The sequence below is a fragment of the Oryza glaberrima genome, chromosome 8 (genome assembly GCF_000147395.1).
Source record: "Oryza glaberrima chromosome 8, OglaRS2, whole genome shotgun sequence".
Classification (NCBI taxonomy): domain Eukaryota; kingdom Viridiplantae; phylum Streptophyta; class Magnoliopsida; order Poales; family Poaceae; genus Oryza; species Oryza glaberrima.
In genome coordinates this window covers 21,942,427-21,960,873 of record NC_068333.1, presented here as the reverse complement: position 1 = coordinate 21,960,873, position 18,447 = coordinate 21,942,427, and the positions used below count along the sequence as shown (strand labels likewise).

Here is an 18,447-nt window from a genome sequence, read left to right as displayed (position 1 = left end):
GAAAAGTTAGAGAGTTTTTCATTAAGTCGCATTCAAAAAAAAATCCATCTTTTTCAGTCCGGTGAATCCTGCATGATCAAGGCATGATCCTGATTCAGTTCTTGATCCTGTTTCAATTCTTGATGGATTTGTTCATGTGCAGTGATAGTGCTGCTAATACGTTGTCTATATGTAGGAAAAGGAGAACATCCGTATATCCGCATGGCATGCAGAATCTTCTTGGTCCACGGTCTCCTCTGCACTCTGCACTATACCACCCTTTTGCTTTCTCGTTCTTTCTTTCTTTCTTTCTCTCTCCCTTGCTCTTTTTTTGCATGTTCCAAGGTGACCAGTTCTGGAATTTGGGCGTAGGATTTGTCGACGCAATCATTGAGCCACAAAGAAATGCAGATGTTTCCTCCTGCGAAAATGGACCCGTCGGAGACGAAATTTGTTTCTGCCTTTTTGGGGTCCAACGAAACAAACTTGGAAGCTGGTTGGGATTTGAAGGTGAAGAATTTGTTCATGGGGAGCAAGGTTTTTAGTCCATGTTCAAAATTCAGAGACTATGAATTGCTCCCTGGCCGACCGTTGTAGTAGCTTTCTTGGTTACCAAATGGAGAGGCTGAGGAAAGAAAGGACTAGTTTTAAGACATAAAGGGCCTCATTGTTTTTTTCTCTACAAAGAATCAGCCCAAAATTTGAATTTGAAAAGTTAACTTTAGAATTATTTTTACGATATTGTCAACGTGTTTCTTTTTTAACATTGTCTTTACACACAAATTTTTTTTCTTCCCCTAATAACTCTTAGCCAACCGAATGACCGATAGAACCGAAAGAAACTTCATGCCCGGTTGGGAGGGCTTATTTTTGAAGGCTACAGTTTGAAAGTCTCCATTTTTTCGTTCTGGCATAAAAATTGAACTTTTCTTTCTTTAAGCCTTTTAGCTGTAAACACAACTTTAATACCCAATTGGGTATCACTTGCATGTGGTTCTTCCTTGAGAGTACATATGATCAGTATTCAGACTTCGTATGTCTGAACATGCGCTATGCGTCTAATTAAGAAAAAAAGCCCAGTAGCCCACTTTTCAGGTTATGTAACATTTTTTTTAGAAAATAGATTAAAATGCGGCCTCTACATCTACAATGGATATACACAGCCCAGGTTCTGTAACATATGGAACAGATACCATGAACTCATCAGAATAACGAGCAAAAGGTTCATATTTCAGAATTCAATCTTTTCTCGGCTTCAGCTACAGCTACAGCCTCACTCAAGTCACTGCATCAACGGACATGCTAAAGCCAACCTAGACACAACATAGTTCATACAAAGGCGAAAAACATCAAAGCGTATAAGTGAATCGCCTGATTTTTTTCTCAGGTTTTAAAGGAGAAAGTTCATACGAAGGCGATAAATATCAAAGTAAAAAGTGAATTGCCCGATTTTTCTCACGATAAAATCTCGTCGGTACAGCTCGATTCCATTTCCACCTACACTAGCTATCACCTTCCTCCCATCTGTTCGTTTGTGGCCTCGCCGTCATCCTCTCCCTCTCAACCTTCTCCAAGCATATGGCGATTACAATTTAACATCATCTTTTGTCTTGACCTCACCTCTGAAAATAAAAACGAAGGGAGAAGGAAAAAAAATTGCTGGGTTTCCACGGACACCGCAAAGCGAGATGGTAGGGGATAACATCCGACGTGGACGCTCCTGCGCCCTTGGCTTGCAGATTGGCTCTGCTTGGACTCAACCAAACCTGTCATTTTTCTCACTCACTCACTAACTCACAGGCCATACAGCTCTATCGCCTCAGCCAGCCAGCAAGCAAAGCGAAACCGGATTATTATTATTTCTCTCCCCTTTCTAGCTCCAATTTCTACTCAAACAGTAAGATCACCTCTGCAGCTTGCTTAACTAATTATCTCTGATGCAAAGCTTTCAACAAAAAAGAAAAAAGAAAAATAATTTCTGGTGCAGCTAACACCTTATCAGATACAGGGAAATTAAGCAGACATATACATGGGATTGACGAAGCCAGATTACTGTGTATGAGTAGTCGTTACACACTCTCAAAATCCGTGCACTTTGTTAGCATGCTATGCCAGTGATGGCTGCAGCTAGAGCTAGAGCAGAGCTAAGTAGCAGCTAAGCACCACTCCATGAGGCGAGCTACGAGGGCCTCACGAACAGAAGGCACCGGCAAGGCCCCTTATCTGCCACGTCGGACGGGTGTGGGCCCCACGAAAGGACACCATGGCTCCCTATATAGCCTTCTTCAGCACCCTATCCATCCTCCCTGCCTCCTCCTTCGCACGTATTACGTGCGAAAAAAAAAAAATCATCAGCACAAGATCGAGGAGGCTTTATCTGAACAAGGTACACACATCCATCTCCATTAGCGTCTTCTATTAGATCATCAATGATCGTAGGTGTATGAGTAAATTCAGTTTAGCCATATGGTTGGATTTTGTATGTGCAAGAAGAAATTGAAACTTAGACTAAGTTCAGAGAAATTTTGCTTTGTTATTGTCTAGAGCTAGCAACTTGAATTTTCAAAACAGAGAGCCAGTAGCCGCATGAATTGATTTCTTCTGGATAAGCACGAGTTAATCTGTCAAGTAGGATCAGAGCACGCACTAATAGTCGTTTCTTTAATTAAAAAAAAGGAAGAAAGGACTAATGGTTTCCTTGGATAAGTGAAACTGTCCAAATTGATAACGTCTTCTGCGTTATTAGTGACAACTAGTACTAGCAAGTACTCCTGCCTTTGTTTTTCTTTCGAGATAGTAGTGTACTGTTATGTCTAACTAAAGCCATGTATTAATTATATGTTTGCTATGTTATATAGTCGGATAATTAGAGCAAAACAATTAACAAACCGTATATAGTACAACTAAGATAGTAAGATGAGATTATCACTAGTCATTTTTCAAAGAACACTTTCAGAAGTATATTAGGCAGGAGTTTTTATTGCTGTGGGACGAATAATTATTTTTTGTTTGGGCCTGATGGGCCTTTGTGTGTGTGTGTGTGTGGGCAGGGAGATGGCGGACTACGTGTATGGGCCGGGGCGGAACCACCTGTTCGTGCCTGGGCCGGTGAACATCCCGGACCAGGTGATCCGCGCCATGAGCCGTCAGAACGAGGACTACCGCTCGCCGGCGGTGCCCGCCCTCACCAAGACCCTCCTCGAGGACGTCAAGCAGATCTTCAAGACCACCACCGGCACCCCCTTCCTCTTCCCCACCACCGGTAACCCAACCAACCTACCTACCTAGCTTCATCGATCGACCACGTCCATAGCTAAGGGTTTTAACTGGCTAACCCGCAAACCCGCTTACAGGTCAATAAATGGGTTTACGGTTTATTTTAATTTATAAGTGGGATCGTAGGTTAACCGTTTACACCTTTTTTATCTATGGTGGCGCCCGAAGATTGATTGATTGCTTGCTTGCAGGGACGGGGGCGTGGGAGAGCGCGCTGACGAACACGCTGTCGCCGGGGGACAAGATCGTGTCGTTCCTGATCGGGCAGTTCAGCCTGCTGTGGATCGACCAGCAGCAACGCCTCAACTTCAACGTGGACGTGGTGGAGAGCGACTGGGGCTACGGCGCCGACCTCGCCGCCCTCGACTACAAGCTCCGCCAGGACCCCTCCCACTCCATCAAGGCCATCTGCATCGTCCACAACGAGACCGCCACTGGAGTCACCAACGACCTTTCCGCCGTCCGCAAAATCCTCGGTAACATCTTGAGCTTTTTATCACTTTCTTGTCTTCTTTCTCTTGATGAATTACTCATGCTCATCCATGGCAACGATGGACGACGATACGCGCAGACAAGCACAGGCACCCGGCGCTACTACTGGTGGACGGGGTGTCATCGATATGCGCGTTGGACTTCCGCATGGATGAGTGGGGAGTGGACGTGGCGCTGACGGGTTCGCAGAAGGCGCTCTCGCTACCGACGGGTCTGGGCATCGTGTGCGCGAGCCCCAAGGCGCTGGAGGCGAGCAAGACGGCCAAGTCGGTGCGGGTCTTCTTCGACTGGAAGGACTACCTCAAGTTCTACAAGATGGGCACCTACTGGCCCTACACCCCATCCATCCAGCTCCTCTACGGCCTCCGCACCGCCCTCGACCTCATCTTCGAGGAAGGCCTCGAGAACGTCATCAAGAGGCACAACCGCCTCGGCACCGCCACCAGGTCGGTCACCGAGGAAGAACATTTTGACGTTTAGAACAAGATTCGGTCAAACTTTTGAACGTGAGATTCTGACGGCGTGATGTGCATATATAGGCTGGCCGTGGAGGCGTGGGGGCTCAAGAACTGCACGCAGAAGGAGGAGTGGTTCAGCGACACCGTCACCGCCGTCGTCGTGCCGCCGTACATCGACAGCGCCGAGATCGTGAAGCACGCCTGGAAGCGGTACAACCTCAGCCTCGGCCTCGGCCTCAACAAGGTCGCCGGCAAGGTGTTCAGGATCGGCCACCTCGGCCACCTCAACGAGGTCAGTACACACACAACTCTGCAGATCGATTTGCAGATGAAAATTATTGCAGCAACATCTGACTCATCTCATTGATCTCCATAACTCTGCAGCTGCAATTGATGGGTGCCCTGAGTGGAGTGGAGATGGTGCTCAAGGACATCGGCTACCCGGTGAAGCTCGGCTCCGGCGTGGCGGCGGCGGCGGCGTACCTGTCGAATTCGACGCCGCTCATCCCGTCCAGGATCTGAAGCACAACGAACGAACGAAGGAAAGCAATTCTCAGCAGCGATGGTTCTGCCTGCAGTTTGGCAGAACGGAACAGCGGCAAATTAATCCTATTGCATATAATTTGGTCTCTGTATGTAAAGTTAAATTTTTATACGCTCCATCGATCAGCTCTATGCTAAGGAGTAAGGAGTATAATTTTGTGAAGGTACTGCAGCTTTTACTTAATTAATCTTGAACCTCGATGTATACAACAGTGAACAGTTAAATTAATCATCATTCCCTAATGCCTCTTAATTTTAACTATATATAGATCGATCGACTGATCTGTTTCTTTCTTCTTGTTCTTCATAACAAAAGTACCTACTCCATTTTATACTGTAGTTGCTTCAATTTTTTTCATAATCAAACCTTTTAAATTTAATCAAATTTATAGAAAAATATATTAATATTTCTAATACAAAACAAACATATTATCGAAATATATTTTATGTTGTATTTAGTGAAATTAACTTGGTGTTGTAGATACTACTAATATATTTTTTTATAAATTTGGTTAAACCTAAATAAATTTGACTCAGAAAAAAAGTCAACGACTTATAATATGAAACAGAGGGAGCAGTGCTCCGTAAGATTGTAACAATGCAGTAGTTCAAATCCAAATTAACACCAAATTCAATAAAATTTACCAAACAAAGTACTCAAATTAATCGTCGTGGGCTAGTTCAATGTGGTTAATTAGCTAGCTAGGTTATTGAATTAGGCGGCCTTGGCGAGCTCCCTGTCGACGGCCACCTTGAGGAAGCTGCCATCCTCGACGACCATCTGGACGGGGAGGAAGCCGAGGCCATTGGCGACGGCGAGCATGACCTCCTTCATCTCGGCGCGGAACTCGTGGAGGCCGACCTTGCCGTCGCCGTCGCGGTCGAAGCGGGCGAAGAGGCCGCGGTAGAGCCCGTCGTCGGCGCCGCCGTGGCCGTCGTCGACGCCGAAGTGGGTGTCCAGCACGCGGAGCGCCATGAGCTCCCCGGACATGTCGGCGTAGGAGAGGACGCCGTCGCGGTCGGCGTCCAGCGCCGCGAAGCGCCCGTCCACCGACGCGTTGAAGGCGGCCTCGTCGTCCACGAAGCTCCGCACCGTGCTCCCGTCCACGATCTCCACGCTCATCTTGACAAATGTTGTTGTTGTTGTTGTTGTTCTTGATCTTGGGGGTGGTTTGTTGTGTGAGTGAGATGCAAGCGTGATCGCCGCGTTTTATAGCGACGCCGGCGAGATGGAGAGATGGCGCGTTTGTGCGCGCGTATGGTTTTTGAAAGGCTGAGAGAGATCAGAGATGCTATGGGCGCCGCCGCCGGGGCGTGTGTGCTTGGAGCGAATTGAAGCGAAGATTTCACGGGATTCGCCGTGTTTTTCTTTTTCTTTTTGGCGTGAGATTTGTGGGCGAATGAAGGATGTGCGGAGACACGGAGTTAGTATCAGTTGGGGTGTCATGGTTTCTAACACTTTTGGTTGTGTTTGGATAATGGGAAATGAGGGGTGGGATTGCGATAGTAAAATGAATGAAGGGTTTGGATTAAATGGAAAAGGGAGAATGAATGGTTAGGATTTAAAAATGGATGGGAAATCATTTCCCTTTCCCATTTGACAAACACTTCCTTTGTTCACGTGTGGGTCACTAAAACCTCTACCATGAATAGAAATTTAAGCGGATGTGTAAAGACATGCAATTCACTTATATTCCAACATTCTTTCTCACGCGAGAATCCTTAAGCCTCTAGCGCAGAATATAAATAGGTTGTAACTTTTATTAAAAATCAATCAGGATTTGAACTCGAGACATTGAACTCTGATATCATGTCGAGTTATAAACACATAACAGCTTAACTCGAGAGTTTAAAATAATAAGAAAATATGGATAATTTATTTATTTTTGAGTGTCATTATGCAAGAATAATGAGTGTATTTTTATAACTTGTTAAGATATGTTTGTGTTCGATTGAATTGGTGTAATAATTGATCGTAACTATTTGAGTAACGACCTAGATTATATTTCATTATTACAAAAAGAAATAGCTAGAGCAAAGGGCTTTGGAGTTTGGAGGTGGTGGACGGCGGTTGGGAATCAAAAAAAGGCGGGGCAGAGGTGTCAAGGTCGGCACGGTGCATTTGGCAGTGTGACCGCGTGGGAGCGAAATGCGGTGGCTTTGCCGGGTTGCCCCCGGCGACAAGCATGGAACTTTCGGCCGACGAGGCAACGAGAACGATGGGCTGCCGCTGCGTTTTATGTTAGGCCGAAAGAAAACCACCAGGGGTTCACGATTGAGCATGCTGTACGCTGTCAGCTGTGATGTGCGTATGTACATGGTTGCTTGCTTGTGCATTCCGCCATCTGATTCGGCCCATATGGTTGGATTTCTTTTCTAAATGAAAATATATACATTAACCAAATAATTACGGGAAATTCTGAAAGAAAAGATGCCCTTGTTCCTTATTAAAAAAAAGAAAGAAAGATCGCACAACTACAAAACCCCTAATAGGGACACCCTTATATGTATCGGTTCATTTAAAACCGACACATATGAAGCTTTTCCCGTCCATCCGACATCTCACATAAGGCTAAAATTTAAAACCAGCACATATAAGTATCTATATGTGCCGGTTCGTATTAAAAACCTGTATATATAAGGTTGTCATATTATATGTGTTGGGTTTTTTTTTTAAAAAAAAGCCCGAAACATTAAATCACCAAGCTGAGCTAAGCCACGGTCCGTTCGCCCTGACTTATCTATCACCCACCTCATTTTCGGTTTTGGCATCTCCTCACTTTTCTCCCCACACTCTCTCTCAGCTCTTCACTCTTTTCTCCTCAGCTTCTCCTCGCTTTTCTCTACCGAGTCATCAGCAACGCGTGATTCTCTCCTCAGCGGCAGGCACCTTCCCCACAACGGCGCCTCGGCGGCGGCGCCCTCCTCAAGGCGATGGAGACCTCACCACGGTGGTGGCACCCTCCTCTCGGGCAACGCCACTCTCATGGTCTCACCACGAATGCGCCTCATCAGTGGCACCCTCATCACGATGGTTGTGGCAACCTATCCACAACACGGTGCCCTCCCCTTGGCCCTGCGTCCCCACAAGGTCAGGGTTGCCAGATCTAATTGCCACAAGCTCGAGGTCAGTGAGATCCAAGCGATACGGTGAGCTCGACAACGATAGTTCCCCGACCCGATCTAATGGTGGTAATTGCGGTCGAGCAACAACGACAGATACACCTCGTCCTATCCCCCAAAATCCCCCTCTCGGATCTCTCCCACCACCCACTAGATTTGGTCATGGCCTATTGGATTTTTGAGCAGTGATGATGGTGGGCGGCGGTAACGACCTCAGCCTCCAGTGAGATGCGGCGGCGGCGGTGGCCTTGGCCTTTGGTGGGCTACGACAATTAGGCTTCCATGTATTGATTTGTTATTTTGTTTTGTATGAATGGTATGGGTTTGTAATGTTTGGGATGATTCTGATTCATTGCAGTTGGATTTGCGATGATTTTGAGGCTCAATTTCTGAATATTGATCTTGGTTCGAAGCAATCAACTCGTCTTGATGAATCGAGTCGGGCCCGATGCTTTTTTTTAGTCATGAACTCCCCATAGATGCCGATTCCCAATCCGGCTGCGATGAGTCCCCTCATCGTACCGTCTTCGTGTTACTGGTTGGAGAGTCCGATATCTATGTGAGATTCCCAACATCTATTAGGTTTTCTATAGTAGTGTCAGGAAAAGTTATAACTTAACTTTATTTTAAACGTACCCTTATTTTTATCTTAAAATTGAAGTTACCACATACGTCCTATACTTTGCTCTAAGTTTCCATCAGTACCACAATTTTGGACTTTCTAATGGCAGACGCATCCTGAATTTGTGGAGGTTTTGCTTTGATCCAGATGGGCCAGATTGACGTAGGCCCATAGGCAAACTTTGTCCAATAAATGGGCCAATCCAAGTCTAGAACACACTCTTGCTCAGTTGGTTGCTCTTGCTTGGTCCGTGAGGAACAACACATTACCTCATCTATGGCGCATCCAATCCAGTATGACGGCGTCCAGTCCAGTACCAAAAGCAACACAGGATTAGCTCGTCGTACCCACACGTACTAGAGTTGTAGTACTACTACGTTGCGATCAACAAACGAAACGGACGCCGCTGATTGCCGATTTGGCATGGCTTGGAAGAGAGCAAAAACACAGAGAGAGAAAAAATCAGAAATAGTACTAACCTGATTTAAAATGTTGTTACATAGTATTGGATGTGACACATCACAGCATAATAAATCTGAATATGAACCAATAGTCCAATTAGTATGTAGCAATATTTTAGGACAGAGCTACTAGTTCATTAGCGGCCAAATAATTGAACCGGTGATTATGCTTGGGACGTCTCAAACCCGCATTTGAATGCTCTTCAGGCATCACAGGGATGGGAGCTACAACTATTACGACAAGCCTGAAGTGGTAGGAGCAGTCAGTGCTTCACAATTTGTTCAATTTGCTGGAAGTTTTGATAGAGTTGCAATGCATCCGAAACTGTGTGATTTTGATAGGAGAACCGATAATTTTCGTAGCACACAAACCGATAATTTTGATAGGACTGTCCTGTTTATTTCCAGTAAGATAAAGTTTTGGATATTCGTGGCACACTTTTCAAACTACTAAACGGTATGTTTCGTGCGAAAACTTTCTATGTGAAAGGTGTTCTAAAATATTAGATTAATCTATTTTTTAAGTTTGTAATATTAAAACTCAATTAATCACACGCTATTACCACATCGTTTTACGTAAAACACTTAATCTTTATCTTCATCTATATCTTCAGGAGATTCAACCAGTCCCGTTCTCTTCTCCAACAAAAGTTGGATGAAGACTGAGATTTTCGTGGCACGCTTTTCAAACTGCTAAACGATGTGTTTCGTGCGAAAACTTTATATATGAAAACTGCTCTAAAATATCATATTAATCTATTTTTTAAGTTTGTAATAATTAAAACTCAATCAATTATACGTTAATACCACCTGCGTAAAAAACTTAATCTTCATCTTTAGTAAAAAAGAACACTAAAGATGAAGATAAAGAAGTGTGCATTTTGCAGATCAAGTAAACCTTGTAGTCTTGTAGTAGTTGGTGAAAAGCAGAGGAGGCATACTGAAAGCCCCCAAGAGGCCAAGAACAAGGACCAAGGTCTCTGCTCTTCAAGTGGTCCAAGAGAGCATCAAAACCTGGAACACTAGTACTAGTACTCCTACTCCAAGATTAAGAGAGAGGTTAAAGAAATTGAAAGTTGCTGTGGGTCATTAATGGCAGTCTTAAAGTGCAGTAACACAGATGCCGCTCTGGTTTCTTCAAACTGAAGGGAAAGCAAAACAAGAGTTGAGTAGGAGTACAATGTGGAATGATACAGCATGTGATTGTGTCCATGAAGAAAAAACTTGTGCTTAATTTCGGCATGCTGGGCTTTACGTTCTCACTAATTCTGCTTTTGTACACCATGTGATCCCCATTTCCAAGCCATTTGATTATGTCGATTGCAAAGTAAGTTATAGGAGTGATGCTTGGTTTAAGCTTGAGAATTGAGAGCCCAGCTGAGCATGACAGCTCAAGAAATGCATGCTAAGTCCCCTTTCATGATCAAGCCTTCCTCACCTACCGCCGGAAACAGCTAATGACTCTGCAAATTTTGTCTGATTAAGTACTATACTTAACTACACCGGATACGAGCCACCGTCAGGGCAGGCAGCTGGTCCTCCACCGACACAATCTGCTGCGACCTCACGTAATCAAATCCAGTTTAGAGCTTAATTACATGGAGCTTGTCGAATTAGAGTTAGAGGTAGTAGTTCAGAACTTCAGAATTCAGATTCAGGAATGTTTAGAGTTTCAGACTGTCATGCACTGTCAATCGTGTGGAAAGAAAAAAAAAAGAAAAAAAGGAAAAGGAGAAGAGAAGGCAAGAAAGAGAGGAGACATAGGACATGTTAATCTTATACTACATTTTGCTTGTATGACTTCTAGTGGTATACAGCAATGCAAAAGCTGTTACTTATATGGCTGTATTAAGCATGTGCAGTTGAGCATCCTTCAGAAGACTGAAGGTTCTATTCAGAACTAAAATTCTCCAGACAATAACTCTGAAAAAGCAGCAGGTTTCTTCTACCCTCGATTTTTTTTAATGGTGGTGTCCGGTCTGTTTCAGGAAAATTGCCGATGGTGTGTTTGTCACACTCTTCCTTTCCCTAGACAAATAGAATGAATTCAGTAGTGCTTTGCTGTTCAGCACATGTTTCGCCTACAACAGATTATATTATGTCATAACACTTATTAACGATCAAAAAATTATTTATGTATAAAACTTTTATATGTATTCTTAGCAGTTTAAAAGCCACTATAAAAAATAAAGAGTAAAATGTATCAGCGGTTCTTAAACTTGTCAGGAGGTTTCAGTTAGGTCCACGAACTTGCAAAGCGCACATCGAAGTCTCTAAACTTGGCTTATTGTATCATCCCGGTCCAAAACCGCGTTTGACCGTGGTCTTGCCTACATGGCATGCCAAGTGTACGATGACATGGAATAATTTTATTTTTTTCTCTCTTCTTCCTTTTTTTTCTCTCGTGCCTCCGCCGGTCGACGCGGGAGCAAGGACGGCGCGGCACCGGAGGGAGTGGAGGTAGAGGACCTCCTCGGCAAGGAGGCGTTCGCGGTCGGCCTTGGGAGGCAGCTGGTCACGGTGCCGCCCCCGTGGCGACGAGTGGCCGGAGATCGGCGGTGTGCGGCGGAAAAAAAAAGGAAGGTGGTGCCACGAGCAGGGCGGGCGCGAGCTCGACGGCGGCAGGGCGAGCTTGAGCCGACCGCGCCTAGGGGGAGGGGTTGCCGACAGCGGACACGTGGGGGCCAGCGCCGGAGTTGTGGGGCGAAGAGGCCGGCGGCGAGCGCGGGGGGAGGCATCGGCGAGCTTGGTGCACGCGGGGGGAGGTGTCGCCGGCTGCGCCCGAGGGGAGGGTGCCCTTGCGTGCTCACCTCCGACATGGTGGCTCGGCGAAACCGCGGCAGTGGTGGCGCCCATGGCGTGCAATGGCGGTGGCACGCGCGCCCACAGAGGAGAGGAGAGGGCGGCGGCTCGGTTGCACAGGAGGGAGAAAAAATAAAAAAAAATTACATGTCATCGTCCATGTGGCATGCCATGTAGGCAAGACCACGGTCAAACGTGGCTTTGGAACGGGATGATACAATAAACCAAGTTTAGGGACTTCAATGTGCGCTTTGCAAGTTCGTGGACCCAAGTGAAACCTCCTGAAAAGTTTAAGGTCCGTTGGTGCATTTTACTCAAAAATAAATTACAATAAAAACATAACAATCAAATTTAAAATTAGATAAATTTTAGCTGCGGCTGACAACACGATGACCAAACAAAAGAGCTGGTGAGGAAGTTTGAGGAATCCTGCTATCTAGATTTTATAAAGAAGGCCAAAAGAGGCACATTAGTGCTTTTGTCAGTACATTCACATGAACTCACTGAGTCACTGGGTGGTTTGTTGCATTGATCATCTTTATAACTTGATAAAGCAATAAGTTAAGCAAGCATTGTTCATCTTTACAACATCACCCTTTTTGGATCACCACATTCCAGCTCTCCTGCTTTTTTTATTTACACTAAAGCAAAGGATGATCAAAGAAGCAAACAATTCAGTTTTTTTTTTGGAAAAGCAAGAAACTTCCTTACTTGCAAGCATTGCAATGCCACTGAAAAGTACCAGCAGTTTATGGATGCTAATGCCATCACTAATCATCCACCAGAAGCAAATGCAATCTACTCCTACTCCCCCAGAAAACAAACAACAGAGAGCCAGGACAGAAAGGGGCAGCTCCTATCTGGCCAGCTTTTATTTAGCTGTTCTTCTTTTGGATTTACTATCTTTTTATTTTCTCCAGATGAAAGCCTGAAAACAGTAGTGAGCCCTCTCTGTCCTCTACTCAATCCTCATCAACAGCTGCCACCCATGATTTCATTATCTTTTAACTTTCCCCACATTTTATATAGCCACTCTCCTCCTTAACTCCCCTCCTACTCTCCTCCTTTCCTTCACTGCCTTCACTTCCCTGCTCAGCTCAGCAGCTCAGGTCAGTCTCCTCAGCATTGTTTCAGCTGCAATGCCATGCTCAGAATCTCTTCTCTTAATTTTTTGGTTTCCATGAGTTCCAGTATGATGTTTCATGGGTTGGTCGTCTTGGAGGCAGCCATTTGTTTAGGGCGCATTTGGATCTGTTCCTCGCAGTTCTTGGCCCGAGGAAAGAACAGATCTTTGCGCCTCTCTTGAGCTTGGCGTCTCTTCTTGGTGCTCTGCGTTTATGTTCCTTCAGGTTGAAGGGAAATGCTAATGCAAAGCTTAGCACTTAACTGTTCTTGGCTCCCAAATTCCAGAGATTTGGATGCTTCCAGTGGTGCTGAGATCTGCAGGATGTAGTAGTAGGAGTACTGTTTTTGTTCTTGTGTTAGATTATGTGGTCTCCTGATTTGGTTGGTGGCACCTAACAGTTGAAGTAGTAGTATAATGCAGTGGTCAATTCGGACTAGATCGAGTCTTGAAAGTGCCCCATCTTGTGCATTTGTCTCTCTTGGTGACAGGGAAAGGGCCATTAATTTGTGCTAAATTTCAGTAATCTGAAAACTCTGCTCTAGGAGCTAGAAAGATCTGAACAATAATGAGCCTGGTTAAAATTCTCAATGTTCAGAATTACCACGAACTGTAGTAATCTGAAGCACAAGAAGTTGGTTTTCTGGCATTTCAGAATACAGAACAACATTACAGATCTCTTGTATGTTGATTTGAACTTAAGTACTCTACTAAATGTGTTCAGTAAACACTGTAGAATTCACAAGATTAAGAGTAATTCTATTCAGCAGTTACAGACTTGTGCTCCAGAAACGCATGACAAAAAAAATTCAGTGCTGAATGCTTCACTTCACTGTTCTTGCGTGACATCAGGGACTTCGAGGATGATGGAATCCAAAGCAGCCATGATGGTGACCATCCTGCTCTGCTGCTCCTCCATCTCACCGGCGTTCGCGCAGAAGCACAAAGGCCCGCCCGCCGCGGCGGCCGTGAGCCTCCCGCCGTCGCCGGCGCCGTCCCCGGCGGCGCCGCGCCACGTGGACCTCGCCGACCTCCTGAGCGTGGCGGGTCCGTTCCACACGTTCCTCGACCTCCTGGAGAAGACGGACGTGCTCAGGACGTTCCAGAGCCAGGCGAACGGCAGCAAGGACGGGATCACGGTGTTCGTCCCCAAGGACGCGGCGTTCGCGTCGCTGGCGAGGTCGGCGACGGCGAACCTCACCTCCGACCAGCTCAAGTCGCTGGCGCTGTACCACGCGCTGCCGAGGTACTACTCCCTCGCCGAGTTCAACAGGCTGGGCGGCGCGGCCAGCCCGGTGCCCACGCTCGCCGGCGGCGAGTACACGGTCAACGTCACCGACGACATGGGCACCGTCCATGTCGGGTCGATGTGGTCCAACCCCAAGATCAGCAGCAGCGTCTACTCCACCCGCCCCGTCGCCGTCTACGAGGTGGACAGGGTGCTCCTCCCGATGCAGATCTTCAGGACCGACCCGCCCATGGCGCCGTCGCCGGCGCCGGCGCCGGACGCCAAGCCGGCCTCCGACGCCGCCAGCCCGCTCCCCGGGAAGTCGTCGAGCGCCAAGGCGAAGGCGGACGACAAGAAGAGCTCGTCGTCGCCGCCGTCGTCGCGCCGCGGCGCCGGCATTGCCGGCTACTTCTTGGCTCTTGCTGCATCTGCCTCAGCTGGATTGCTGCTCCTGTGTTGATGCTAAGAAACTTTTCTAATTCTTTTTTTTTTTGCATGAATTGTTGGTTGCTGGATAATTTTATTCTTTGGACATAGTAGGGGCATTGTGTTAGGATTAAGTTTTATGGGAGTATTTCCGTCATATGCTTGTATGATTAGTCGATGATTACTTGTTTATCCGATGCATGTTGCGAATTGCAGAAGGTATTTTATAGGGTTAATTTGATCCATGCCACTCTAAATATGGCAAATAAAAAAATACCACTACTATTCGCGTTATCGGCCGAGTGCCACTGAAAATTTTTAAAATTGGATCCATGCTACTCCTGTCACTTTTACCGTCCTCCTTCCTCATGTCGGCATCCTCACCGTCACCAGCAGCAGCAGTGGAAGTAGCAGTGGGAGCGGGAGTAGCGGCGGCGGTGGCACGGTGCACGCGAGGCGCGGGAGGAGAAGTGGCGGCGGCCCTCGCCGACCGGAGCTGGAGGAGGAGACAGGGATCGGGAGGAGCGGCAGCGGCGGCGGCCCTTGTCGGCAAGGTCGGCGGTGCCTGAGCTAAAGGAGGAGATGGGGATCGAGAGGAGCAGTAGCGGCGGCAGCCCTCGTCGGTGGGGTTGGCGGCGACGGAGCTGGAGGAGGAGACGGGGATTGGGAGGAGCAGCGGCGGAAGTCCATCATCCGCGGTGCCGTCGGTGTGGAACCTAGTGCTCGCCGGAAGCCCATCCTCCTCGCCGCGGTTGTGGGGTGTGGAAGGTGGCGCAAAGGGCTGCGAGGTCGGGGCAACGTCCTACACGGAGCCCCCTCGTCCCATGGGCGTTCGGGACGCGACCTCGTCGGCGGCAACCACGGTGAGGTTGGCGGCGTGAGAGAGGAGGACGGAAATAATGATGGGAGTGGCATGATTTTAATTTTAAAAATTTTCAGTGGCACCCAGTCGATAACACGAATAGTAGTAGCATTTTTTTATTTACCACATTTGCAGTGGCATGGATCAAATTAACCCTATTTTATACTGCACCGGCAGTGATATGCATGCTCATGATCTGTAGAAACAAACCGGCGGCTAAAAACGAAAACTGTTTTGTTTTAAGATAATATATATGATTTTCTAGCATTTTTTTATTTACCACATTTACAGTGGCATGGATCAAATTAACCCTATTTTATACTGCACCGGCAGTGATATGCATGCTCATGATCTGTAGAAACAAACCGGCGGCTAAAAACGAAAACTGTTTTGTTTTAAGATAATATATATGATTTTCTATTAAAGTTGGTTAATTATATATCGAGATGATATAACTACGGTGCACACTCGCGGTCCCTTAGTAAAAACAAAAACAAAAACTAATGGTCGGGTGGCCGACGGCTAGGGCTAGTCTTCCTGCGCATCTTCGTAAGGTTTCGACTCTCTAATCCTCATGGTTTACCGTAGCTTTGGAAAGAGCGGAACGTTAGGGTTTTCGATTCTTTCGTTTCACCAGGGTTCTTGATTCTTCCGTTTCATCGGTCTCGATGGTTATGGGGTTCATCCGCTTCATTGGGGACCTATTTGGAGATTAGGAAGCTCCTCCTCCTCCGCCACCCCCTCCCGCTAGATAAAAGCAACAGCTTTTAGTTTTTACTCTTTTTTCGGTTCGAAATCCTTTCCTTGTAACTGGCAACGACCAGTCTGGTCGGCTGCATTGCGTAACAACAACTCTATTTTCTTCTAATATACTGATGTGTAATATCTATTTTGCGTGTTTACGGAAAAAAAAACTATTGGTGTGTGGTTAAACGTAGGCCCCTTGAAACGTTTTGACAGTGCGAATGCTAATTAATATTAATGAAAATTGTTTGGCGATTCAAGAATATTCTCAGGGGGGGTAAAAACGCTACAGACAAGGAACACATTTTCATCTTTGAGCCAAAACCTGGCTACTTATCAGTTCACCGCCGGAGCATGGCTGATATCTTCGGTGGCCGCCGGCGGCGGCGAGGCTGAGGCCGGCGCAGTGTGATTAGTGGGCCAACGTTGGATCAGCCAATGGCCCGGCCCAGATACCACAAGATTAGCCATCAATTAGCAAACCGTTGGTTGTTTGGCAGATAAAGTTTATTTTAGATCCCTCAGCTAAGCATCGAGTTTAAATTGTGTTCGTTAACCATAAAACCGGATATAAAACATCCCTTATCTTTTAAAACTAATTATTAGAAGAGAGACCTAAAGTGAACATTTTTCTTGTTCAGCGGCCTATTTGTCTAACCATAATTTTCCAAGCTAGGCCTTTGCTCGAAAGGCCGAAACAGTGATGAATGGAGTGGTAAGAGAAGTACTAGCGGTAGAGGCCAAAGCGGTTGGTCGGATGACACGTCACCTCTCGTGCTAAGTTGGTTAACTTTGGTTATTACTCGCACCGATTAGGCGAAGAGTGCATTGCAAATTTAAAATGCTTATGTAAGTACTCCCTCTGTCCACAACTACAGGGGATAAATGGCCCTTTGGTTTGTCCAAGATTATAAGGGATTTTAGTTATCCCGAGAGAATGGTACAACAGAGATCAGTATTATCCCGAGACAATGGTACAATAGAAATTAGTAGTCACCCGTTTCCATCTGAAAAAAGAACCATAGAGAAAATCACGTGTAGTATGCGGAAAGAAACATATAGAAATATAGAGTCCCCACCACCCCTTATCCGAAAAGGAAAAATATACGAGAAAAAAAATCCCAGCCTCTCACTTGTTATCCTATTGTATATCATGCACCACAGCACCAGCGATGCTGATGCCGGTCCTCGCTCCTCCCTCCTAGCGGTGGCTGTGCCATTCGAGAGCCTCCTCCTCCTTCCTAGCGGTGGTTGCGGTGCTTGAGATCCGCCTCCTCCCTCCTAGTAGTGGCCGTGCCACCGACTTCTCCAGCCCGCTCTGCCTTTCTCCACCAATGGCAACGCCTCTCGGTGCTCTATACCTCTTCCCTCCCTTTTGTCGGTGCCTGAACACTATACCCCTCACTACCTCCCCTTCCCAAGCTGATGCGGCGCGACGCTCCTCCTGCCACCCTTCCTCGTGAAGGGATCCATCATCTCCTTCCTTTCAACCTTCCTCTCCGGAACCATATGGCAACCGTCGAAACAAGTGATTCTAGGGTGGCAGCGGGCTTGGAGGGTGTTGTCCTTGCAAATTAGATGGCTATATCGGCGTTAGAGGGATGTGGCTCAAATGCACGTGTTGAGGTACGACGGCTTAGCCCAGGGTTGGAGTGTGGGGCTGTGAGAAGCAGTGTCGCACGCTGTTGCAGGCTTGCCGCCACGATAAACGGCGGGACACTTGGTGGAGCCACACTAACGAGTACCCTGTTCAAGGAGTGGATTTTGTCTAAGATACAGAAGATGTGGGCAGCGATGAGTTCATTTTCATCCTCAATGGCAAGTTTTTGGTTGAGATCATGAATTCCTTCCTGTTCCTCTATTAGGGGCAATTTTAGATCGATTGGCATGAATTAATGGTTATGTTATAGAACTTAGAAATATGATTGCTATTGATTGTATTTTTTAAACAGGAATACTAGATCCAGGGAGTAAAGAGGAGAAATGTTAGGCAAATAAGCTCATATTTATAGTAGTGTTGTTTCATTCTGGCGGCATGTTTGACATTTGAGTTTTAAACTGTGATATCTGTAAGTCGCGCCAATTTGCAGATGTGGTAGAAAATATGTTCTGACAGACTCATTAGTGTTAATTTGGTCTGATTTTTTAAGTTCATTCCCAACCCGCCAAATGCAACAGTTTATTCTCCAAATGAATATATTTTGCAATTCAATTAATATGCCATTGTGTACTGCGAGTGCGAAGAATAAAATGCTTGGCTCTTTCTGTCAAGCGGAAGCCGACGGAGTTATTTACTGCGAGAGAGAAA

At 46.3% G+C, this 18,447-nt stretch overlaps 3 protein-coding genes across 3 annotated transcripts; 2 read left to right on the top strand and 1 right to left on the bottom strand.

Annotated features, from left to right (window-relative positions):
* The first annotated feature begins 2,257 nt into the window (after positions 1–2,257).
* Positions 2,258–5,012, top strand: LOC127782749 (serine--glyoxylate aminotransferase). The gene is made up of 6 exons (XM_052310017.1): positions 2,258–2,365; positions 3,030–3,241; positions 3,447–3,731; positions 3,827–4,193; positions 4,287–4,497; positions 4,590–5,012. The coding sequence occupies exons 2-6, from the start codon at positions 3,034–3,036 to the stop codon at positions 4,725–4,727; spliced, it is 1,209 nt and encodes a 402-aa protein (XP_052165977.1). The 5' UTR covers positions 2,258–2,365; positions 3,030–3,033; the 3' UTR covers positions 4,728–5,012.
* Positions 5,013–5,286: 274 nt separating this feature from the next.
* LOC127782953 (uncharacterized) lies at positions 5,287–6,142 on the bottom strand. Its single transcript, XM_052310246.1, has one exon. It carries the CDS (start codon positions 5,869–5,871, stop codon positions 5,464–5,466), a length of 408 nt encoding a protein of 135 aa, XP_052166206.1. The 5' UTR covers positions 5,872–6,142; the 3' UTR covers positions 5,287–5,463.
* A 6,480-nt stretch (positions 6,143–12,622) lies between these two features.
* Positions 12,623–14,755, top strand: LOC127781224 (fasciclin-like arabinogalactan protein 7). The gene is made up of 2 exons (XM_052308152.1): positions 12,623–12,865; positions 13,732–14,755. The coding sequence occupies exon 2, from the start codon at positions 13,743–13,745 to the stop codon at positions 14,565–14,567; it is 825 nt and encodes a 274-aa protein (XP_052164112.1). The 5' UTR covers positions 12,623–12,865; positions 13,732–13,742; the 3' UTR covers positions 14,568–14,755.
* Positions 14,756–18,447: the final 3,692 nt, after the last annotated feature.